At 44.3% G+C, this 25,738-nt stretch overlaps 1 protein-coding gene across 1 annotated transcript in view; it reads left to right on the forward strand.

Annotated features, from left to right (window-relative positions):
* Positions 1 to 25,629, forward strand: part of Pcl (polycomb protein Pcl) — a 101,377-nt gene extending 75,748 nt beyond the window's left edge. Inside the window, exons 15-17 of the mRNA XM_077649113.1 lie at positions 2,505 to 2,663; positions 4,597 to 4,705; positions 19,493 to 25,629. Of these exons, the coding sequence (XP_077505239.1) occupies positions 2,505 to 2,663; positions 4,597 to 4,705; positions 19,493 to 20,104 (880 nt within the window). The 3' untranslated portion in view covers positions 20,105 to 25,629. The remainder of the gene's footprint in view (positions 1 to 2,504; positions 2,664 to 4,596; positions 4,706 to 19,492) is intronic.
* The last annotated feature ends 109 nt before the right edge of the window (positions 25,630 to 25,738 follow it).

The following is a 25,738-nucleotide window of genomic DNA, read 5'->3' on the forward strand; positions in this document are numbered from 1 at the left end:
AATATGAGCACAAATTTCTAGGAATAACCTTTGACAAAAAGCTCACATTCTTACCACACATAAACACCCTCAAAAAGCAAGCTTCTCGATCTCTCAACATACTCAGTCCTTTCACATAAACACTGGGGTTCTGACAGGGCAAGTCTTCTAAAAATTTATCGCTCTGTGGTACGATCCTGCTTAGACTATGGTAGCATAGTATATGGTTCAGCAAGACCTTCGTACTTGAAACGACTTGACCCAGTGCACAATTTAGGTTGACGTCTTTCAACTTGTGCTTAAAGGATGTCACCTATAAACAGTCTTTATGTTGAAACCAATGAACTGTCACTTACAGACAGAAGAACCATGCTCACATGCTCATACATATTAAAAATCCGTTTCATGCCCAAACACTTATGTTACCCCATAGTCACAAAGTGCCATCCAGAATTTTGTTTAACAACAAACTGCTAGCTATTAGGCCAGTCCTCCTGCGTTTTGAAGAGATGTGCCAAAACCTCAGAGTACTAGATACATTACCTGGCACTGCTCGAAGACGAGATACACTGCCTTCATGGTACAATTTTCCTACAATCTGTGACTTCACTCTTACACAGTTCAGTGAAAAACAAACTCCACAACAACATAGAATACAAGAATTCCTTGCCCTCGAAGAAAAATGCAGTAGTTCTAGAGAATACTGATGGATCAAAAACAGATAGTTACGTAGGAAGCGCAGTGGTGTGAGAGAATTTGGAGGAATTAGTACGACTACCACAGTGTTCATCCATCTTCACCGTGGAGTACTACACAGTATGCGTGGCCATAGAAAAAATACTAAGTGAGTCATGTGGGAACAAAAAGCAACGAGAGAGCAGATTTAGGCGCTGCTCAAGCTCATGGCAAGGGAATATAAAGAGTAAATGTACCTTTTAAGGACTGCATGAAGTTTGTACAACAGAACTTAAGGAAAAAAATGGCAGACAGCTTGGAACAATGAAGTAGACAACAAACTGCACCTGGTAAAGCCAGTCCTAGGTGAATAGAAGTCATGTTTGCACCAAGAGTGTTTTATTGAGGCTATTTTATGTCTCCGTATAGGCCACACGCACGTCACACACAATTTTCTATTGACAAAAGAAAACAAACCGGTTTGTGAAAAGTGTGGAGATGACCTAACAATTAATAACATTTTATACTCATGCACAAAACTTGATAAACTTGGGAAAAAATATTTTACTCAGTTTTGTAATGAACGCATCCCTTTACACCCAGTATTGCTTTTGAGTGAAGGTGGAATTGCTGACACAACTTGTGTTTTTAGCTTTTTAAGTGAAGCTGGTTTTCACAGCAAACTATTAATTTTTACGCACTGTTACACTTCATTTTTTCGGTACACCTCAGCCACATTCTCATTCATGAGAGGAAGCCTGAGGTTTCGTTTTACTGCTTGAGAAACTCAACATCCTTGCTGAGCCAAGGATGCCTGCTGAGACTACGCGGCTTTCTTTAAAGCTCTTATATTAACCATTCACAAAATCTTTCTTCATCTATCATTAGGTAATGCAAAACAATGTTTTATGCCACCTACACCATGGATAATTTCCCTTACCTTGAGTTTGGGGCATGTTGGTCTGAGTTGCCTATGTGCCATAAAACACAACACGCTCAACACAAGAAGGAAAGTGCCAAGGCTGTTTTCTTGAGATTTCAAGTAACACTACATTTTGCAAAAAAAAAAAAAAAATAAAACTTTTGACAGTTTGTGTGTGTGTGTGGAGTGGAAAGCATGCAGCAGGCGTTTTCTGCCCTGTAATTTCAAACAAAGATGTGAAACATTGATGTTTGTTGGTAGTGTATTGCACTAGGCCACAAAAATTACTGTTACTTTTATGCTTCAGAAGAATAACCTTCTGCAGCATGCATTGGGTACTGTGGACACTTATTTTGTTTCTTTAGATTCAGTGCTGTAAATTTCTTTGTATCAAAGGAATTCTTTCTCACATGTGATCACTGCGTAACAAAGCTGCCATTTTCTTCCATTTTTGAAGGCTGTTTGTGACAGCTTCCACAGAAGTGTGCCTTCCATGCTTGCTGCAATACTAACGAACGCTACAAAATACCTTTGGCCTCCTATCCCCCTCTCCCCACACCTACCCAATGAAATTTATTGTGTGCCTCTATTCGAGACGAAAATCCTGGCACTGCCCTTGAGCTTCCAGCGATGGCAGAGGTTCGTTGCCTGCTATCTACTGGTGTGTGGTGCCCAGAGTGGTGTCTGATTGAATTAGACATGATTGGGTTCGCATGAATAAACATGACACTATGTTGATAACTTAGGTGGTTGAAATTAGATGTAATTTGTTCTCGTTTAACCAAAATTTGTAGAAAGATGTAGAATTTTGTCAAAAATGAAAATATAAGCTTAAAAGCCCTATTCTTGGGCTATTTCTTGGTCCCAGTGAGGCCAAGATATCGCCTTTCTAAATGCTCTTTTGGGTTTATCTTTGTGTCTCTTAAAGGTTTAAGTCTGGCAAAGAGGTAAAGAAGCGAACATCGCTGTGGGGACTTCGAAATCGAACAGCTCCCCCCATTCCCGGGGAGAGTGTTGCACCACGAGAACAGAAAAGTGTCGTGCCTGCCTTGCCTCCACAAGGGCCACTTCCCAAAGCTGCTTCAGGGTATGGAGTGCATTTTTTATTCAGTGTGTGGCAGCTTGTGAATACACATTTGAAGTTTGTGTTATCCAACAGTAGGGGAAGAGTGATTTGTAATGTGTAATGTGCTGCGCTTATAAATACTCAGACCTTTGGATTTTGCATTTTTCAGTTCACAATCGTAGTAGCAGGAACCTGTAGTGGCTGAGTTCACATTCTGCTGTAGCAGATGTGCACAGATGAGGTACAGGTATATAGTACTCCGCTCCGTGATGTACTCCCCACCTGTGAACAGTATTTTAGTGGCAGTCTTGAGGGTGTGATATATAAAGTGCAATAGACAGGAGTGCTAACGCTGATAATAAGAGCATGTGACTAGTGCTTCCTAAGGGCGAGAGCTTTGTGGCACGCCAGACAGATGATGTCGTTATATAATCTATATTTGATGGAATGCTCCCACCTTGTTAACACATTTTGGTGGTTCCGGTCAGATTTCTCTTCCCTTTGCAAGTGTGCACATGTGTAACATTTGTTGTCTACCTCCTGCAGCTCTGTTGTCGTGTTGCGCTACTTTGAGATATGAGTGCTCCACATGCAGGTATACTTTGCACATCTTGACTTTATTCTTTCAGTCTTATTTTCTTTGCCTTTTCATGCACACCCTTTCAAAATGCTACAGTAGCTGTGATTTCGCTTCAACACATGCGCTTTAGATCAAGCTGTTAAAGGAGTATTCTCTAATGCTATTTCAATTTCGGTTTCACCAGCCTAATGATAGCTTTGACATCAGAAGTCAGTATACATCGCGTGAGGCATGAAAAAACTGATACAATTGCTGTTTCATTGTTTTAAATCACTGCAATGCTCAAGACAGCCCGTCAAAAGAGCTGAAATGGCAACAAGTGTTGATGCAACGATTATACAGGGTCATTCCATGCCAAACACACCGGAGATTGTGCTCTACCCTCTCTGATTTCCTTTTAAAGATTTGTGGCTTTTTAATGAACTGGCAAATGCAGTTTCCCTTAATATCTCTCGGAGGGCAGGTGATAGCTCTTTGAATTTTCCAGACTAGTCCAAAACTAGGTGTGTGTAAAAAAGTTACAAAATATCTTTATTTATTCTTTATTTTTATTTTTTTACGCACTAACAGGAGAGAGCGCCTCCTGAGCTACCCTGGCACTCCTCCACTCCCTCCCTTCGCCCTCATTTAGGGCTTTAACTCTGACGCGGTTCAACTCACTAAGAGCTGCGCTCTAAAACTGGTGAAGTATGGCCAGCAGTCTAGTCAGATGCATCAAACAGAGCGAAAAAGAAACTATGCATGAGCTGCGTTGGCTGTTCCATTGGCTACCGATACCCCCACCCCCGGAACACTGCTGTTCTGAGCAGCGGGGCCGCCGTGCCGCCACGATTGGGACAGTGGTCTTATAGACACTCCCATAAGCACTGAGTGGGCAGTGAAAAGTAAAAAAAAAAAAAGAAATCCTTATGAGCTAGCATGCAGAATAGCCAAATGCTACTGGGTAGAGCCGTACAGCAAACATAAAATTGCAACCACACTGTAGTGTCCGTGATAGTATCTCATTTGCCTCGCCTTTATTGATGGTGCGATGCTTTGGTTTTGATTTTAGGTCAACCCCCCCCCCCCCCCCCCCCAACCACTACCACTTTAAGTTTTCAAAGCTAAAAAACAAGGTAGACTTACAGTCGTGTAAATACTGTAGGTTGTCTGGCAGTCTTGATTTGTTTAGGCTTGCTGCTGTTCTTAGCCTAAATTTTTTTCCCACATTTGGTCTGCTTGTTATATCATCATATGTCAATTGCATATAACCCTCCAGAATTTGGCATTTTTAGCATTAATTTTTTTTGCATTGTTTTAGTTGATGGTAACTTCCTCTTTCAAGAATGGCGTTGACATGTTGCTACGGCTTTACATCTTGGAAAATTTTTGCAGTTCTCGTGTGTTCAGGCGGGCTGGTGTAAAGAACATGGCTGGACTCCGTAGTCAAGAAAATGGCCCAAAGAGGAGAAGGCGAAAAAGACTTCAAGATGGTCGCTTGAAGGTCAGTTGCTTTCTTGCGCAGGCAGCGTGCAGTACCATACGACGAGGCACTTGCCGAGTATGAGTGCCAGCCCATGGCATGCAAAGCACGCTTTTCAGTGTCATGCAATGTTTTAGCAGTAGCTTTTTCATCTCTTTCTATAATCAAGTGCACTGAATCATCAGCACATCCATTAGCTATTGCACTGCGCTATTGCTATAAGGAGAAACATTACTTTAATGGGACCATCAAATGATATTTACTGAGGCTAGGAAAAGCACACAAGTGATTGGTATTTTATCACTCGTCACTGCACTGCAAAAATTTTTAGGCTATCTTCATTAACAATGAAGATATTGGCAGTTAAAAATTTGGAGAGCGCTTAAGCTTTGCCTTGAAGAGTGGAACGCGACAGCGTGTTGCAGCGCTGCCAGGGAGTCCATGGAACGCCCATTTGGCGCGACACCTTGCCCTTTGGACACATCGGTCGGAGTCTCTAGGAGGCCTCTGAAAACAGCCCATCCACCGCCCGAAGAGATCACGAACGGGCTGCGGTGACGCTGCTCCCTGAATTGGCCGTTGTGCATCTCCGTACTGATTCTGATTTTAGAGGAAAGGAAAGCCACAGTAACTGTTTCACATATCGGTGGGCACATCAACCACGCTGTGAGGGAAGGGAGGAAGTTTGAAGTGAAAGAGAGACCGTAATGGAGGTCTGTGTCCCCTTTGGTGTGGCATTCGTTGATCACAACAGCATACAGACACATACATTACAGGCGCTCGGGCTGTACGGGTTTCATGACATCGCAGTGATTGACACCCGCACAAAACATGACACACACAGGTGCGATCACTGCTGCCTGCCCGTCTGAAGCCTGAAGAGGTCGCAAAGGGTTGCACCCACTCTGCCACCTGCAGGGGTGAAATCGTTCTGTTGAGCTCCACGTTAGGACCAGTTGATGTCTTCAAAGGTTTCGTCTGCCGGTCCTCCAAATTCAAATTTACAACCCCTGTGCGATGTCAGTGCACATTAAAGAACCCCAGGTCGCCGAAATTACCGAAGCCCTCCTCTACAGCGTCCCTCATAGCCTGAGTCAGTTTGGAACGAAGAACTCCATAAACCCAAACTGAAACCGAACATGGTCATAACATCACCTATTGTACCTCAGTGCAACCTATCCACATTTACTTTCATCTCTACAACATAGATGGCACTGTGTTTCGCGGCTCATGACAGTCAGTTGAAATGCTTAATAGAGCAGAATGCGATTTTTATCATGTCCCATTTCAATTACTCATGTACGCATCAGTACACAAAGATACTTCATGAATTCAAAGACCACAACGCATCCACTAGGTCCACTTTTTGTTCAGTTCGAACCAATGAGCCTTCGTAGCTTGTTCTGCGTGTACTCGCCTCACAGTCTGAAAGACCTTGGCTCGATTCCCCGTATCTCCACAAGATTTTTTTATTTGGAGATTCTAATGCTTCGTGCTACAACTCCAACAACAGCGGCCAATGCCAACAGCCCTCAACACCGACAGCAGCTTTTCTGTAACACAAGCTCCTTAATGCTATTGTGTTAAAATGGTGCTCCTCCTCTCCTTTCTCAACTCATACATGCCGACACGCCAAAAAAAAAAAAGAAAGAAAACAACTTGGGACTGCACCTTGCCACATCCCATCCTGCCATCATCACTTGGGCCACGTCCAGTGAGAAGGCTCACAAACTTCACATTATTGGGGTAGGGGCAGCTAAGAACACCCGATGAGGTGTCGCCCTAATCAGTTGCAGGCAGCAACTTTATGCGACAGCATAAGGGCCCCGTTCTGCAGAAAAGCCAGCGTCGGTGTTCCTTTTGTTATCAAACGGATTGGTCGAAAAGTGGCTGTTAAAGAGGCTCATAGATGGTGCCAGCCACACTAGCGATGCATTGGATCTTGAGTGATAGGAGCAACCGGAAGCAGCACGCCAAGCGCATGAGCCGTCGGCCGCCGTCTTCCTCCTCACGCTCATATAAACATGCGGCAGACAATGACTCGCATTACTGTCGTTTCCTCTCAAGCTTCTACGCAGCAGACCCATTGCCATATCCCCTGACCCGTGGGTTGCGAGTCAGGTGCAGTATCGCTATGCGACACAGGCATGTTCATAAGGCGTGGTTAAAGCGGGCTATTTTACATGCATGTTGTATAGCTTTTCACATAATGGTTGTGATTGTGAAAGAGAAAACTGTCTGTCTGTGTGGGCAAGAGGAATCACTATCTCATCATATCCTTAAAGGCGGAGCTTAAGTGTCTTCCAAATGTTTAAAAAAATTATTTGTAAATTACGGGGTCCATGCAGAGCTTTAAAATTTGACTCGAATATGTACTTGCAAAGACCACCTTTACAGATTTGTTGCTTTAGAATATGACCATCAATATCATTTCAGTGCCTTTAAGCCTCAAATTGAAATTCAGAGTGCCTAAGTAATGTATGTCGGGACTACGCAGTTTCCGGTGACTTCGCGTGCTGCTTGGGTGAAGAGACCAGATGCTGTAGGACTTGATGTACCACCAATTACAAAAGTTTACAAGTGCTGAGATTGGATAAAACTACTATGCACGGTTGGCCTAACTAACTGCTTGGCAATCAGACATGGGACACTGTGTCGCGAATCACGGAACCTGGCACACCTTGCACCAGCTCCCTGACATAAGCTAGCTGTGAATTTCCCGGTCATTTCTCTGCTGAAGTTGAGAATGAGTTTTGTATATTATATGCAAGAGGAAAACTAGTTAGGAAACAGCAAAAAAGCTATGCTTGTCACACATAATTATGGAGTAATCAATAATTGAGCACACCTACTTTGTTCCCTCTCATATTGCACATGGGGGTACCCACCGTGATCAACCAGTGTGACCATGCGACAACAAAAGCTATGTCAGGCTACATCAGCTGGAGTGGATATGCTAAAGTTTATGAATAGGACTGAGGGCAATACATCAGATATTTGTGCTGGAAGAAACTTCAGGCGCCTTAATTATTTCTCTTGCAAATAGTCAGTGTTTATTGCTTGATTTAAGGCTGCCTTCTGCTCATCTCTTAAAATGTTTTGGAAAGCTAGACCGTCACTGTGCTGACTGTGGGGCCACCTTTGGCAAAGCAACTACCGGCAAAACAAAGTTTCTGGTATTTGTGATAGATATCACTAGTATTATTTTATTGATAGTACAGCTGAACCCCCTTAATAACATACAAGTACTGGAGAGGAAAGTGTCTCCGATAAGAGAGGGTTTCATGTTTTTATTACTTACTGGTCTCATTGTGTAATATGCTGTCATCGAATGACCAGGAGTTTTATAAAACAAATCTCTATTGTGTTATACAAGCTAATCAGCTGCAAAAGCAGCTGTTTGCTTTCATTTGCTTGACATAATGTCAAGACGCTACATTTTTTTACTGCACTGCAGCCACACCTTTTGGCTAGCTTTTTTATGCTTAACCCTCGGTTACATGAAGTCGTAAAAACAAGATAAATATTTCAAGTGAAATGAAGTTTTAAGACAAGCCAAGTACTGAAATTTTGGAGGCCACGTGGCCCCTCCTTATGCTAGCACGCCCATTGTTCCTTGGGAAACGGACTTATCTCGCGTCTCGATGTGAGTTCTCCAAGGTTCCTCCATAAATTTGTCGAGCTTCGAAGCCAGGAGCGGAAGCGGCATGTGTGTGCTATCAGTGTTGCACCCGTACCAGCTAGAGTGGTGGCAAGGGTTACGCATTGCGGCGCTGGCAGAGGCTTGCCCGTTGGTTCATGTTGTAAACTGCAGGCCACTCAAACCGCTGACTGGTGGCCCTTTTGGGGGGGGGGTTGGGCTTCTTGATTGCGGCAGCAGCACGAGCAGGACTGCTGCAAAAGCGCTGCGTGCTCCTGCCATGCACTCTTGCCATTCTCGATGTGGGCAGACACCCTCATGCTCATGCCTGTACCTCACCGGTGGTTTGGAAGTCGCTCTTCACGTAGCATTCACAATTAATACGCCGCCCTAGTCGAAGTTTTGCGTCTAGCCGGCTCGTTCTATGTTCGTCTGATGTAATAAATATCACATAAGTGATCATGCCTTGCCTTCTCTGTGGTGCGCGGACGTGACCGTGGTTTGCGAGCTATGGCGCCACATCTGTGGAGTAGGGAGGATCCCCCACTAGCTAAAAAGTCTCATAAGCAAAGTTCTTCATCGAAATCCAGAATGTTACTTGTCCTTTTTTGTTGAGTGTCTTCTGTACTCGATGTCTGTTATGAAAGAAGCCTGCTGAATGGGAGAGATAAGGGAGGCAACCAAGTGGGTGAAAAATGTCGATTATCCTCGAATGTCTGTTAGATCTGTGTCTCTTATAATGGGCTTCAAATGTATTTTTAAAACAACCTTAGTGTTCTCAGTTATAATTTTAATATAACCTACACATCTCTGTTGATGTCACAGTCATTGCCACTGCACAGTGTCTAGGCGATGCAGAAGACATCGTGTCGGGGATTTCAGGGTTTGCAAACGTCGTCTACCATGAGAAAGCGGCATTCCCATTTAGAAAATTTACATTTTAAATTGCTGTGTTTCTGAGAACCACATGTGGGCATTCGTTTATTAGACTAAGAGCTTTTGATTCCCGAAAAAAAAAAAATATTCAATAAAAATCAGTAGATTGTCATGTGTAAACGCTCACCACACGCCAAGAAAGAGAATAAATATGGTGCTAGGCGCACACTAAGAAAAACAGTGGTATATAAGCAGAATCGTACATCAGCGGAATCTTCCACACAAGTTTAGCTCTATGGGAACTTGCCTTGGTTCCCCAGTCCACAATACATGGCAACTTATGTGGTCACTGAGCCGGCAGCACATTAACGAGGGATGCTAGGCTGAAGAGTCAACTTTTGAACTGCTGTGCCAATTTTGATAAAATCTCAATGGTGGTTTAACTTCTTGTCATTAGACTGTACTCTAAATTTCATTATCAAAGGAAACAACCACGCGGACAAGGCTGCCCAATCTACCCACAATGACGGACTGTGTTCCTGTATTCCTATATCAAGAGTTGACGCAGCGCGTGAGCCACACAGGTTGGCGCTGGAGCTCACACTTTCTGCTTGGAACACTGGCCAGGTTTTAACCGTCGCCTCAGGACATTGGATCCTGGACTGCGCCTTCGTCTTCCCCACAATATACCGCGTCGCGAAGCAATATTACTTTTCTGTCTATGGCTTGGTGTTGCATTTACAAAGCAATACACATTCCGGATTGGGATGGCCAACAGCCCAGCTTGTGAAAGATGTGGCTGTGAAGGGACAATTGCTCATCTCCTGTATGAATGCCCTGCTTTGGCGACCGAAAGACGTACGCTGCGTTGTGCCCTTGACCGCCTCGATCTTTGTTCTTTAACAGAGGATAAGTTCCTGGGGCCGTGGCCATAGCAATAGACTGCCCTCAAGGCTTACAAGGCAATGTTTTGCTTCCTGAGAACAACTGACTTGAGGGTCCAGTTGTGACTGTGCCCCTTCTTTCCTTCCTTTTTCTATTCCATCATCCCTCTTCTCCAGTGCAGGGTAGCCAACCAGAACACCCTTCTGGTTAACATCCCTGCCTTCCCTCTCTCTTCCTCTTTATTTATATCATTTCAAAAATAATGATGATATAATATTTTTTTTGTGATTGGATGCCTTCTTGATGGTTTAGAGTGCAGGGATAAGGCTAGCCATTTGTTTTTCATGTCATTTCTGTAAAAATATCATTTTAGAAATGAGGTTTATTTTCTGTTGTCATTATATGTCAGACGTCTGGTAATTTTTTTGTTTTAGGAAAAACTTGGGGATCTAAAAAGTACCTCATCTTGTTCGTGACAAAATTTCAGTCTAGAAACCATTTAAAATTTTCTATAATGCGCTCGGCAACCTAACTACATGGCTGGAAAGATAGTTTTCAAAATATCAACCATCATTTGTTTCTGCACTAACCGCAAAGAAAGGATAATCGGCTCTCATGCCTCGCCGAAATAGGGCAGGTTGAGCAGAGGCCATGTCCTCCTGTTATGCTGTTTCTACAGAATCCGCACTCCCAGAATAAGAATGCCGCCGCTGGAAGAAATACTTAAAGGTAACGCTGATGGTGATATTTTTTTTTGGCGGCGAAAGTGCATCTGTGGCCAAGGATCGCCATGACACAAGGTTTTTTCTTCTTACTTAGGTGGGTTCAGTCTAGAAACCACCTTGAAAGCAGCTTTTTGCGAAGCAGTTTGGAAATGATAGTTTTCCCAGCAGTTTTGTTTTCCCAAAATGTCTAAACTGAGAACAGTAGGTTCAAAGATTTCAGCACATGCTGTTTACTTTTATGGTCAAAAATAAAGTTCCCTGTGTATAGGTGGAGCCCTCCTCTTCCAATGCGACTCTGCTCTTTGGCAATTTCTTCAAGCTTTCGTTTTTGTTTTTTTTTCAGCTTTAGAGCTGTCCAGTGCCCTTGTCTGCACTGGTGAAATGCTTTCCTTTGCTGTTTGGTTGGATGGAAAGATAAACAAATTACCAGCATCAAGCAGAGCCAAACAACGTCTGGCTTAGCAAAACTACGAATGACGTGAAAAACAGCGTTGGAAGGTCATATGCTGTGTTTCTACCAATCCACGCTTCTGTTTTGTTTGCCAGCCAATCCGCAGTTGGCAGCGCCAAAAATATGCTTTCTTTTTTAACTTTTCTTCGGTGGTCTGGTGCACTCTCGATAGGTCTCCCATCGCTAGAAAGCGCGAAAAACAAACTTTATAACGTGGAAATTCACTTCATGTTCGGTTACTTGCCGTCGTATGGCCACGTCTTAAAAAACAGCATTCATAGGCGCTTTCGATGGCGAACGTGGACCATCATCTCGTGAAAAAATTTATTATCTTCTTTTCTACTGCCAGATAACAACCAAACTTGGTGAGAAGTTTCTTTTATTAAATCAGGAATCCAAAACAACACAAATTTAAAGACTTTTTTTTGGTGAAAATCGTGATTTTAGCCCCGCATTCCCGCTTAAGAAACCACTCTCGGGGCTCTTTCATGCTGCGATTGCTGCTCTGTGCATTCAGGGTGATACGTCTTGGCATGTGAAGTTCGCCCTTTGGAATGTGCTGTCTTTCACACACGTGAACACTTTCCTGTTAGTAGCAATTGCTGTGGCCATGAGGCTCCACACGTCGGCCATCCCTATGCTTCTTGAAACCTTCAAATCGGTTCCTGGCCCTTGTGTTTGTACTAATGTAATGCAATGTTCTATGTAGGCGAGGCATACCTTTGCCTCTGCCCACTCGTCCGAAGACGGTACACTGGCGTTGTTCCCACAGTGCTGACGTTCAAACTTCTACCATGTGCCTGCTGAAGTTGGTATAGCACTCTATATCTGGGTGAATTTGTCTCTCCCTGCGTAGAACATGGGCAGGCCACAAGTGGTACCACTGCTAGCTTTGAGGTTACTTATAGCTGCCGCTCGTGGAAACCAGTTTTTTGTTGCCGGGAGTGATAACCTGCCTACTTAGCACAACACTCTCTCATAGAACCATGGTCTCTGCTCTGGTGTCTTTGACTGTGTCTTGACTCTGTGAGCATTGAAGTTTGACCCCCTGCATCTGCGGGTTCATCAAACTGTCACTCTCGACAGTGACATGCACAATTACTCTGTCCGAGGGCCTCCTTCATGTTGTCTGTAGATACGAGAGTCGTCAATATTGCAAGGGTGGTAGTGACAATGTGCCACGATATGCTTCCAGCTGCCGCAGTGGAAGCACCCACTAGACCGTGGTGGTATCTTGGTTTCCATTACTGGTCTAGCTGTGGCTTTTTTCTTTGAGCTGCAGGGTGTCCCCCATACTTCTGTGTACCCTGGGCTTCCGGCTTAGTCTTTGCTACTGCTTCTGCACCTTTGAAGCCCCCAGTTTTTCACTACATGCTTCCTTCTCCAGCAGCCTCCTATGTTTTCAGCAATGGTGCTTGTTTGTCTTGTGTTCAACATTTTTTCCCTCTTGCAGCTGTACATTTTTGGTTGCCTTTTAGAATAGACCTGCCTGGAGAGGGATTTATTGACTAATGGCTGCAATGGTTTGGCGAAAGACTACTTGCCTCATTCCTCTAAACAGAAATTTAGATAACTTTGTAGGCATGATAAACGCCTTTCAGGTCTCTTGCCGGTGTTTCGTCGTCCTTGAAAATCACCTTTGGTACTCTGTCGCTAGGAATTTCAGTTAATCTAGGACACTGCCTTCAACTTACTGTAGTTTCTGTGCTGTGAGCTGAATTGAGAGGTGGGTCACATGCTCAATCAGCGGTGGGAACACGACCTCAGCACAGTTCTCCTTCGGGATATTGTATGCCTCCAGCAAGCCTTCCACTGACCCAAATCACATGGGCACTTCACTGTCTGCAGCAAATTTGGGAATGTGCCTGATAACAGCTTGTAACACCTCAAGGGCTCATTCTTTGGAGGTGCCACATGCTGACTTATACAGTTCCAAGGCCCTTAACTTTGTCATGTAATTCGAGTTGCTTGGTGAACCTTTTGCTATATGGGGACCTCAGTGCTCCAATGCTACTACTGCCAACTTTGGTGCTTTTACTCTCCATTGCCCTTGACATCTTATCTTGGTTCAAGTAGCCAGAGTTATATAGTGACGCTAGTTGCAGCCGCATAGGAGCTATCCAGAAAAGCAAGCCAGGGAATACACTTGAATCCAATGTCAGGATCCTTGTTGGGCCGGAATGGCATTGGACTTAACACTGCAATGCTCGATACAGACCTGCACACTCACATGCGCCCTGCCAATGGCATTGCTCAGGGATCCGGCCTTCGGTCTGCTGAACTACCTTGCCTTTAATGCCTTGATACCCTTGGCGAACCTTGCTTTGGGCCAGCTGGACTTGCTTGTCTTATGTATTGGTGCCTGATGCTTGATGCACCTGCATGCCTGGAAACTTCTGGAAGCACCACTCGTAGGTCTCTCTTTGGATCCACTGGATTTGCAAGTTGTCTCGACCTCCAAGTGGTGGCTTGGTACACCACTTGGGTGAAGATGCCGGATGTTTAAGAACTTGCGATGAAACAAAGACTTCATGCATAACTATTTGCAACACTTACAAAAGCTGAGATCAGGTATGACTATCTGTGGTCAGTCCAGCCAACCACTTCGTAATTCACACATAGGATGCAGCGTCCCATACTATGTAGCCAGGCATGCCTTGCACCAAGCAACTCGCCGCAGTTGACTGGACTGGATATGTGACACCAAGCAGAAGGGCCTCGCGAGATGTGCAGCACCAAGTTTAAATAACCTTGTCACCCTCTGAAAAGAAATAAAAAAAACAGCACAAGCTGTCATGGCGCCACTTTCATCGGATGTCGGTCGTCACAAGCGGCCTCAGGACTTCGAAGTGACATAGCTTTCCCAACCAGTAAGCCGGCTCTAACCACGGGCTACTTTTGCCCGGGCATTCTGCTTTTGAGGCTATGGGCCAGACGCTTCACCATCGTGAGAGCACTGGGGCTGATGGGTCATGCTAGTTTGGTGTGTTGAGGCAGCTGTCGTGCTGATCCATGAAAGGCGTGCACCTGTGCACCCTGTCACATACACAAGTGTGCAAAGAAAGAATAAGAAAGAAATAGCGATGCCCTGAACCTTGCAACCTATTTATGTGTTACTGCTCACAAAAGCTGTGAAAGGATCACCAGTGTCCAGAGAGCCTTTCACCTTTTAATAATCACCTTAAATTTTTGTTTGCAATGTCGTACCTGCCCGATAGTATTGTCCTGCCTTGCACAACTGTATCTAATATCTCCTCCCAGTTTCCACTGTTGCAACAGTGAAAAGATTGGTTGCTTATTTGCTTGTTGTGAGCAGCTATTTAAAACAGTGTGAAGAATCAGCCTACAAGGGGCATTAAACTCCTTCTGTGGGTCAGTGAAATATGCTCAAAGTATCACTTAAAGTGGTTGAAATAGCTCTCCAAGCATCTTCTTAACTCTTGATTTTAGGCAATTTCAAGTAGTACTGCTATGTGCCTCTGTGGTGTTCTGCAGTAGAATTTTTAAGTTAATTTTTAAATTTAATAGAAGTGTGGGGCTTGAGCCCCAGTTATGTACACTGTTTTTAATTTTTCATTCAGTATTCTGTTTTAAGCACTATATACTGGGTGTTACAAGGAAGACTTTAAATAATTTTCGAAAATAGGTTTTTGAGGTACAAATATGGGTTTCACGGCATGGTAATGCCACGGTTGGCGGGCACCAGAAAACCGGTGAACCATATTAACTAGTAGGCTGGTTAACAACTTTTAATAATTAACTTTTTAACTGTTAGAGTTAGGCACCTAGTTGCAGTGAAGGTCGTGATGATTTGGATGCCTATTTGAAGCAATTTGAACATGTGGCACTGGGCAGGGTTGGCCAAAAGAAAAATGGGCTACGGCGTTGACCCTGTGCCTTGGCGGGGAAGCCCTCAGTGTATTCGGTCGGCTGTCGCCTGAGGATTCCATCGATTATGAGAAAGCTAAGCTCACTTTGCTTCAGAGATTTAGGTTTACTGCTGAGGGATATAGAGAAAAGTTTTGCCACAGCAAGCCTCAGGATGGCGAAACGTACTACGAGGCTGTTCAGCTTCTTTGACCGTTGGGTCGAGTTCAGGGAACGGGGACCGTGAGGCATCTGCATTTTTTGTACTAGCTCTGATGCGGCGCTTACGACGAATTCGCAAAGCACTTAGCGCCATCTCCTACTTCTGTTTGAGCGCTGACCAGCTTTCACATACAGCGTCGTATTTATCCTGGATTATCGCAAATATCACAAAAAAATCACCACAATGAAAACTAACATACAGAAGAATGACAGCCGCCAAATACTGCATGTAGCACATATCATGCACAGTTGGCATCTGCATCATACGTCTCAATCCCTCGTTAAAAAGAAAAAAAAATTTCCTTCAAGTGCTGTTAGCTGTACAGCTCGCAGAGAACCGATCAACTTAATTCTGGTCTTTTTCTGTGTGCTCGCGCGCCTGCACTATTTGATCTTCAAGAGGCGGAATAGCGCAGGACAAGCGCAGCATGGCTTGGATCATGAGCACTGTTGAGTATGCAGTGATTAGCTTCACCTAATCTACCAGCATACGCGCTAACACGTAAATGTGTCTTCGTCACTGTCAACAAAATCTGCATTTTCTCTCGAATTCAATGATATTTTCTATATGCTCTCGTCTTGCATGCCCATGTCACCTGCAGAAAACTAGCAAATTTGCTCGCATACTTACCACATCAATCGAGATCTTGTTTTGCCTTCATAAAAAAGAATAATTGACTTTCATCCACAGCGATATGAGGCAAGATAATACCTCAGAGAGTCCGAATAACCATCTCGGCAAGCAAACTTCCCATTGTGCTGCTGCCAGCACGCGCAAGCATGCCAGGTGAAGGGAGTAGCAGCGCTATCTATCGGCATCAGCGCGAATGGCTTCAGCGCACAGCCTTCCCTCGACCCACTACCCCTAATCTAGTACAACTATAGTGATTACCCTTGACGCTGGGGCTCGACAAAATTTGGCTTTTTCGACTAGTTACATGCACCGGAGGGTCTGCTTTGCCTACATGCTTTCGAAAGTGCATGTATTTTCGAACGATGCAGCCATATTTTGTCGAGCCACAGCAGCGAGGGTAATTTCGTTTTCAGTTTGGTTTGGTTTAATTTATGCTATGACTCAGGCTATGAGGGACACCGTAGTGAAGGGCGCCGGACATTTCGACCACCTGGTGTTCTTTAACGTGCACAGACATCGTACAGTACACGAGCCTCTGCGGTCGAATTTCCGTGGAGATGAAATTCTAGAGGTCCGTGTATTATGCGATGTCGGTGCACATTAAAGGACCCCAGGGGGTGGAAATTTCCAGAACCCTTCACTACAGTGTCCCTAATAGCCCGGAGTCACTTTGGGACATTAACCCCCATCCATGCGACGCGGTTCGGGTATCCACCGAGATGTGAGACAATTACTGCGCCATTTATTTTTTTCAAAAACCAATTTCTGTTGTATAGAAGCAAATGAACTGAAATACATTTTTTTTTTTTTGCTGCTCATCAGCTTACCGCATTTCTACGATGAAAGTGAAAGAAAACGAGCGGGGCTCCTGCGGAGTTTCTTCCGTGGGAACAGTGGTGTATAGAACTTAGTTTATGAGGCATGAGATGGCACTTCACTGTTATGTGGTTTTCAGACACCTTCAAATTTTGTCTGAAAGAGGGGTATTACTGTTTGTGCATTCTAGCTCAGTGCAGGAGTTTATAGCCGGTTTGTCGCGAATTCGTGACGTTCGAGCGCAAGAGGTTAGAGGAACATAAGACAAATTGAGGTTGGCTTGCGCCAATAGATTGCCACATTTGAATGACAAAACTTTCACTAAAAACGGAGGTTTTATAAGCAAGAAAAGGAAAAATAAAATACAGTCGTCTTCACCCCCGACTTCTCTCACAAGCTAATTGCAGTGCATCAAGGCAATTTCTTGTGTGCGGGTCCCTGAGGTTAGGCAACACGGCCACTCACTTCCATACGGTGGTCACAGAGTCCTTTTTGGCGCAGACATCACAAGTTTTAATCGAGTGGTAGGAAAAATTTCAAATCCAATTTGCTCGGCATTAAATGCATCTTTTGCTGTTGGATGAAAATCAGCTTAGCCAGGAAAGAGCCGCAGCATTAATTTTTTACTGTGGACAAAAGTCTGACGAAGTTGTCCTCGGTGTCCCTGTGATGAAAATTGAATGTGCGTAGTAGTCATTTCTACAATATTCACTTTTGCATTATCATTAACGCTATGGCCAGTGCAGCTTCAGCTGAGATGGTGTAAAGGGAAAAATGTGTCATCTGTCTCAAACAGCCATCATCTCCACATATGTGGCTACAGACCAGTGTGGACAGGGGCTGTACTACGTAACTGTCACAAATTCTGTCAAAATTTATTGCCAGTGATGTCAAAATGACGAAACAAAAAGACGCCACCGCTTGACACAACGAGGAATCAACCAATTACAGCAAGACGGTGCCCCGAGAGCCATGTTTTTCGCAGGATGAGGGGCCGTTGCTAAATTTTTGTAAAAAGGTTTAAGAAATATGCAGCGATAAAAGTAAACAATATTTTATTTTACCAAAACATTGTGTTTAAAGTCGGAAAATATTAAGAAAAAGTGTTTGAAGTTTGAAATTAAATTTGCTGGTGGGTAACTTTTGCTGCCGCGGGTATGCGCTGACGCTGGTAAAACGTTAAGCCGCTTTGTACGAAAGCAGCAGATTCCACGCCGTGTTATTGTTTGTTACGCGACGTCTGAAATCAAGCTACTGTGCGGTTGACCTAAGTGCGCAGAAAAATTTAAACGATTGCAGTGAAGGCTACGTGCCTGCCGAGCGAACTTGCATGGAGCACATAGTACGAAATCGACGAAGACAACTTGTTGAAGTCTGTGTTGTTTGGCTGTTTCGATCGATGACAAAAATGCCAAAAGGCGAGGTGTTGCAGTATGTGATGCATGGCTGTCTGTTTCTTTTCCCTTGGGAAACAGAAGACGACCACGAGGTGCAGTTTGCTGGGAAAAATAAAGTGCTTTGCCAGCATAAGCGTGTTTTATTTATGTGGCACAGAGGTGACTGCGGGAACCCACCCCTTCTGCACGCTAACTTTGCAGATTGCTTCCAACACCTGCCGCACGCATTTGCTTACCATCGGTTGTACGATGCCGACGTGCGCTTCGGTACCAACAGCAGCTTGAAAACCGCTGGTAGCAAATAACCGCAGTGCACACAGCACCTGCCGCTGCACCGACTGCACGCTCGCACGCAAATTTCCTCCCACCTCATCAGCGACTTTGTCGCACAGCCACTCCACAGTCTGCTTCTCCAGTCGAAAAAGGCGTCGAAACAGCTTGTCCGGCAAGTCAAGCATAATCAAATGTCTTTGTGCGCTCTCCTTCGCCGTTGCTCGCGCCGGCGCAGCCGCCTCAGTCGTATGGCCGCGTACACCGCCGCCATTTCCTGTTAAAAATGCAACGGTCAAATTGACCACCTCGAGGCTGTTACAAAAAACTGTCAATTAGCACTTGCATAATTGGGTGTGCAACGTCACCACTTCTGCCACATCCATGACGTAATCTGCAGCCACCCATGACGCAAAAAAGCAAAATAGCTGCCGGCCACGACCGACCAATAGGAGCGAGGCTAATTGACACCTTTTTGACAAGTTTTTGACAATTTTCTTAGTTGACAGTTGCGTAATCCGGCCCCAGGTCTACTTTGCGGACTTTTTCAAAGGCCCTGGGACTTCAGAGTGGCAGCTGTACGTTCTACTGCACCACTTTTGATCCTTCAAGATCTTTGATTTCCATTTTTTTAATGTGGTATTTAGAATGCATTTTCCTTGCACCTATTGGAATCTAGCACCTTTTGTTGGCTAGTCGCATGAGATTGTATTTGAAATAGTTTTGCTCACTAAGACAATGTAATGAACCACCCCTCTTTCAGTTTTCGGGAAAATGGAAATTGTAGTGTGCAACTGTAATATGGTTTATAGTATATGTATATATAGTGTATGTCTTGTGAATATTATGCATATGGATTTACCATTATTGTTTCAAGCTCCTCTTCTTTTTCTGTGAAATGTTTCCAGCTAGCCAAGCTGTTATCGCTGTTTTTGGGTTACTACACTTATTAGTCCGCCTTTTTTTATGCTTGTAAGGTAGTTATTTACAGCTGTTGCTGATGGTTTTGTTTGTGACTTTTTTAGAACAATGCCAGCCGTTTCTGCAAGCTGCCAAACGGTCTAAGACGAAACAAGGCATCAATGCAGAATAGTGGAGCCTTCCAAGATCCATTTGCCAGTGACGAGGAAGCCGAGAGGTCGGGTACTGGAGAGGACAGCACTTTTTTGGACGCCTTCATACCACCTCTGCAAGACTTTCATGGTGGCAACCACCCATTCTGTGATGAGGTGCTCTTCCCTCCACCTCCTCAGCCAAGACCAAGGCCTGGGAGGCCTCCAAAAAAGCTCACACTCACAGTGCCACTCAAGCCGGCTAAGCTCAAACTACGTGGCTGTCAACGGAGGCTTCAGCCTGGTACTGCTGACACAGACTGGGAAGACTGCAGCAGCATGAGCAGTACCTGCACCACCAGCACTGGCACCACAAGCAGCACCGGCACCTCAAGCAGCACTGGCGGCACAGGCGTAGACAGTAGCACTTCAGGCCAAGGGCCACTGCGGTGGAAGGAAGCACTTCAGAGCGCTGAGGCTGCAAGTGGTTCAAAAGGCCGCTTTATTGTGCTGGCCAAACGCATTTGTACGGATGGAAAAGTGCAGTACCTTGTAGACTGGGACATTTGTGGGAACAGGAGTTGATGGAAGGACTGTGTGTGGTCACATGACTTCCCCCACCCCCAATTTTTTTCTTTTTCTTCTCTGGAAGGTGTTACTGGTGTGTGCATATATGTGCGTGTCTGTCTACACCTTTCACTCGGTGGTGCATTGTGAAACTGACTGTGAATCCGAAGAAGCTGGTTTTGGTGAGACACCGTTGTACAGGCAGCTGCTGGAGTCTGCTTATGTTTTCTTCCTTCAAATGCTGCATTTCTGATGAACCACTAGATCTGCATGGATGAGTGAAAACAGTGGGAAAATGAAATGAGATACACAAAAGGATTCAGTTGTGAGAAAAGGGCATCCACTGCCAACTACGTGATTGAAAATGGGCTAAAGGAAACCAAGTGCTCAGAATTTATTTGTAAAGAAAAGACACCCCTGTTATTTGCCAGTTGTGTGGGAGTGATTTGAAGTGGAGTTTAAATGTAGAGTTTATTAATGTTGCATTATGGATGACTTCAGAACGATTCCAGAGATGTTGGTGCTTCAGTTTGTTGGTTGTTTCTCGTGGCAGCACATACTTTCATTGTCAGATAAATTGGCTTCATACAGCTGCCAATGTAAAATAGGAGGATCATTTGTTGGAGTATGTGCTAGTGACAGTAAATGTTTAAGCAAGGCCTGCCAGCTGTGGTAAAGTTAAGCGAACAACTTTTGTATGCCATTTTCTACAGCTAGTTCCTAGTTCAATGACAGGTTTGTAATAAAACTGAATTAAACCTACCAGATTTCTAGTGTCACTGCATAACTTAACATGTGTTACCTGGGAAGGATCCACTTTCTTCTCGGTGGGATACATGCATGACCTGCCATGCTTGCTTGTATGCGAGTTAACACAATATTTGTGTCAATCAGCGAATGCTTTTGAACTACTGAATGTGTGTTTTACATCTGCTGAAACACTGCCATTTTGCTTTCTAGGATTATACAGTCCTCCTAGTCTAATCTGCTCTGTAAAAAGAATTCAGAGTGGTTGTTTAGTTTTTTTTACAACTTACTCCCCTGAAACTTACTTTTTCATTTCTTCCAGTGGTCATTTTTTTTCAATGTTGATCAGTTTTCATTTACATGCATGCTTATGCTGAGGTACTAGTTACCAGATTAGGCTCACTGAAAAATTTTGGCATTGAAAATGCAGCAGCTATGAATCTTACTGTCCATCAAAGCTTCCCACAGAATTTGGCATTTCACCTAAAATGTCTTTTTGACATTTTATACTATATTGCTGTGCACTTTTGTTCTTGTCTGTGGTACAGTGTACTTAAGTGCTTTTCATTTGGTAGTGGATCTTGCAAAGTGTTGCACATGATTAATTGCGAACCAAAGAGTAAGGGACTCCATCTTATGTCGCTGGGTGTTTGCATCAAAGTGCTGTTATAGTGAAATAAAGTTATATTTACAAATTGCCTGCCCTCCAACATTCTCACAAGGCCTGTTGCGCAGTTTGCCTCACATAGCAGCTTGCTTGTTACTGATCATTGTGGTATATGGGTCCACATACAAGTACCAGTCACTCTGTGCCCAAAGTGTGTATGTGGTAACTGATAGTGAATATTATAAACACCCCATGCATGTCCTAATGTGTCGTAAGGCTTCTGTTATGGTTCTTCACCAGATATTTGTCATTTGCTGTGTACAGGCATGGCCGAAATGAGTGTGCAGCAACATTCCTCGTCTATGTCTGTTGGACAGGCAAGTTTAGTAGAGCTTGTAATTCGTGTCAAACAAGTGTCACTTGGCTGTCATGATGCCTCGCAGCAAGAATTACCATCAGTGCATGCGAATTTCCCAGTGAATTTGGTTTTTTAGATGTCAAAAGTATTCTCTTCTTTCTAACCAGCGAAAGCATTCATCATTTGTACAAGACTTCATTTTATCCATATGGAATAAAAATACACTAATTACAAATTTAATAGGAATACGTTAGAAAAATATTAACGTATATGCTTAAACGATGTATCCACCTAGCCAGATGACCATTTTTCAAAAGTGCTGCTCATCAGTGGAAATGGCAAGTGTTTCGGAGCAGGCTTTGTAGGGGGCAAAGGAGCACCCTAATATTTTGTAGCAGGATCCAAATTTTGAAAAATAAGGTAAAAACTTGGATTTGCACTGTTTAGTGTAATGATGCTTATTGCCTAGAAACACAGATACCAGTGTACAGTAAAGCCTCAAATTCAGACTTAAGGGACCAGAAAAAATGTTCGAATTATCCGAAGCCCGAGTAATCGAATGGGCCTCTAAAAAACCACCTAGGACAGTCCGCATCAAAAATTTTATTAGCTGGCAATGGTCGTCGTCTTTTGAGGTGATAACTACATATCGATGACAGTTTTTCGCAGTTCTTGAATTGCTTTCTGTATGCATACTGTCGCAAGTGTTGAAGCAGAATTGTTCCAAAATGGTATACACGGTGTTTCACCTAAGACTTTACACAATTTTTAAAAATAGGCTTTTTGTGATAGAAGAGCGCTTTTTATGGCATAGCACTGTCAGCGGTGTACTACATCAGAATACAGCTAAGACGTGCTAACTAGCAGGCTGCTTAACTAATGTTAGTTTACTTTTTAACTATTACTGTTAGGCTCCTTAATTATTGAGAGGTGTGTGGCCCACCGTAATATCCACATCAGTTTTTAGAATTTCGAAAACATGGTTACCGTCGGCGCTGTGGCCGAACAAATTTTGGCTACAGTGCACCAAAATACATGCGCTTTCAAGGATTTTGCAGGCAAAGCAAGTTCTCCAGTTCACATAACTAGTCGAAATAGCCAGAATTTGTTGGGCCATAGCGAAGAGGGTAACCGCATTTTCGAAATTTTAAAAACTGATATGGACATGAAATTCTGTGCATCGAGCTTGATGGTGGACTGGGTGCATGCTTTTTAGGAGTTGATGAACTGTTAGGAGCTTTTGGGTGGCCCCAGGGCTGGGTATGTAGGTCGGAGAGTGTTGGTTGGGCTAAGGCCTAGGTTCTTAATGATGCTGCGGCCTGTGGGGGTGGAGGAAAGGTGTTCAAGTTGTGCCGTGTGGCGAGCTTCTGTAAGCTCGGCTAGTGTGTTATGCATGCCTATGAGTAAGAGCCATTCGTTGAAGGTGTGTCGATGGAGGTTGAGTGCGGTCTTGTATGCTTGGCGAATCAGGGCGTTGATTTTCTCTTCTGCTCTCGTGAGGAAGCGATAGGGGAGCGAGTACACTATGCGGCTGACAACGAATGCTTGGACTAGGCGACAGAGGTCACGTTCTCTCATGCCCCTGTGTCGGTTGGCAATTCGTTGTATGAGCCGCACAGTCTGATGGACGGTGTTTGTGAGTTTGGTTACCGTGGCAGTGTTCTTGCCGTTGCTCCGGAGTAAGATGTGCACCACGTTTTGGTTCCCCTGCCGCCGGCACGTACCAGAGAGGAGCGGCACTGAGTGCACCGACTTCGAGGCTACTTTCCCCCTCTCCGTGAAAACGGTGTTACCCTTAGCTCTTTAGGTCACGTGCCTGTCTTTGCTCCCCTAAAGTCGAAGAGAAAACTGCTGCTGCTGCTATTTACCATGCGTGTGGTTATAGTGCCTAGAATCTACAGTATATTCTAGGCACTACATCGTAGTTTTGTCGTGGATGCTGCAGGGTGGTGTGCGTCCGAGTCACGGCGCGCGTTCCTCTTTTTGCGTTGTGCGGGCCCGCATGCATTTTGAGTTTGGCTGTGCTCAGCGATTACTTCATCGTGCACGATTAATCGATGTGTGACGCTGCAGTGAGCGACATCTTCGTAAAAGAGTCAACGGCTGAAAAAAACAGCACACGCCAGATCGTCGCGGCGCAGCTCATCATACGGATTCTTTGCGCCAGATTTCAACCGTGCATGTAAGTGACCTTTTCGTTTGGTCATACGTGTTTTTTGCCTGCCATCAAATTATGGTGTAATGAATCTATGGTGTAATGAATGAAAAACTGGTGTTCTTTCTAAAAATTTGAATTTTTTATTAATTATTGAGCAGTGCCTGGTTTCTCTTGCCTTTTCTAAATGTTCAAACTGCCCTTACTTCACAAATAAATTTATTACAGCAAAAATATTTCAGGCTTTGATTACACAGATTAGGATAAGTTACCATGAATTTTTTTAACAGATTGGAGATGGTCGAGCGCAACGTCTGGGACATTTGGCGTGGAATGACCCTTTGTCCTATATAAAAAGCAGCGCAGGACATTGGAATCTGATAAAAAACGCCCATATTACAAGGAACAAACGGGGAAGAATGCTGAATGGTACACCTTCGTCTCTTCTTACTGGTAAAACCTTGCTTTCTGTTTGGTACCTGTGAGCAAATATTCATCATTTTGACGGGACCGGAAAACACCACTGGTACCCCACATCCCCCTCCGACCTTCAAGGCCATATGCCATTTTGTGCACATAAGGCACAACCCCAAACTTCTGAGTCTCTCGGTTCTTTTTGCTAGCTTCCACGCCCGCCTTAACCCACCTGACCAACTTGTCACATGTGGTCATTATGAAGTGTTTCGGATACGCGCTGGCCTCGAGCCTTTTCACCTGCACTGAGACACTCTCTTGCAAGGTGTCGGAGCACGATTTACTTAAAGGGACACTGAGGAGAAATTGAAGTTGGCTTGTATCGATAGAATAGCAGCTCCTGATCACAAAAACGCCACTCTTACTGAAAACAAAGCTCTTGTAATGTAGAAAATAGCAAGAACCAAAATACAGGTGTCGCCGCCACAGGCCAATCTCGCAAGTACAAGCGTGATGACTTCCTAGGACAAGAGGCGCCACCTTGGAGGAATTTTCCTTACTTCATGGAAGCCACGATTCTCTGAGGCTGGCAAAGGAAGGTTGCGCACCGCACCGCTAGCTGTCAGAAATCACGGAGTCTGCGTTTACGTCACGTATCACGTCACTCCGTTCTGAGACGTCATAAGAGTTCCCCGAGTTTGAATCAGAGCAGCGGGAAAAACTTTTTCATCTTCGAATCCAAATTTCTTTTAAATAAATGCATCTTTCGCGCCCAGACAAGTGGCAACAAAGCCATGAAATGCCGAACTATCAGATTTTGCTAATAAAAAAAAAATGATAGAGTTCTCCTCAGTGTCCCTTTAAAGTACCTTGATACAGTAAGTGGAAATACCATTCTTTATCAGTTTTGAATGCCCCGAGGTGAAATTCAGTAACCCCTTAGGGGACTGAGGACTGTACGTCCAGCATGTGTGGCCCAGCCGGCCAGTCGGGGGCAGATCCAGGAACTGCAGCTTTCCATCTTTAGGGGTTTCTGTGGTAAACTTCAACCCAGATCTGCATTACTCAAAAATCTAGATTATTTTTGGCAGGCTGCCATCGCGATCAGAGCAAGCAGAAAATACAAGGTAATCATCAACATAGCAGTAAATATTTTGTGCGAGCCCCGCAGACTTGTCCTGTATATCTCTATCTACGCGCTCAAGGAAAATATAGCTCAAAACGGGGGCAACACATGATCCAATGCCTATTAGCATGCAGCGCCTTTTCTTTCTATCTTTCCTCTCCTATCCTTTAAGTCTCCTACTTTCAGCACGCGGCAGCAAGCGTGGCTCGGCTTGAGCCAGTAGGCAGGCCCGTGCTCTTTCCTCT

The sequence above is a fragment of the Amblyomma americanum genome, chromosome 1 (genome assembly GCF_052857255.1).
Source record: "Amblyomma americanum isolate KBUSLIRL-KWMA chromosome 1, ASM5285725v1, whole genome shotgun sequence".
NCBI classification, from domain to species: domain Eukaryota; kingdom Metazoa; phylum Arthropoda; class Arachnida; order Ixodida; family Ixodidae; genus Amblyomma; species Amblyomma americanum.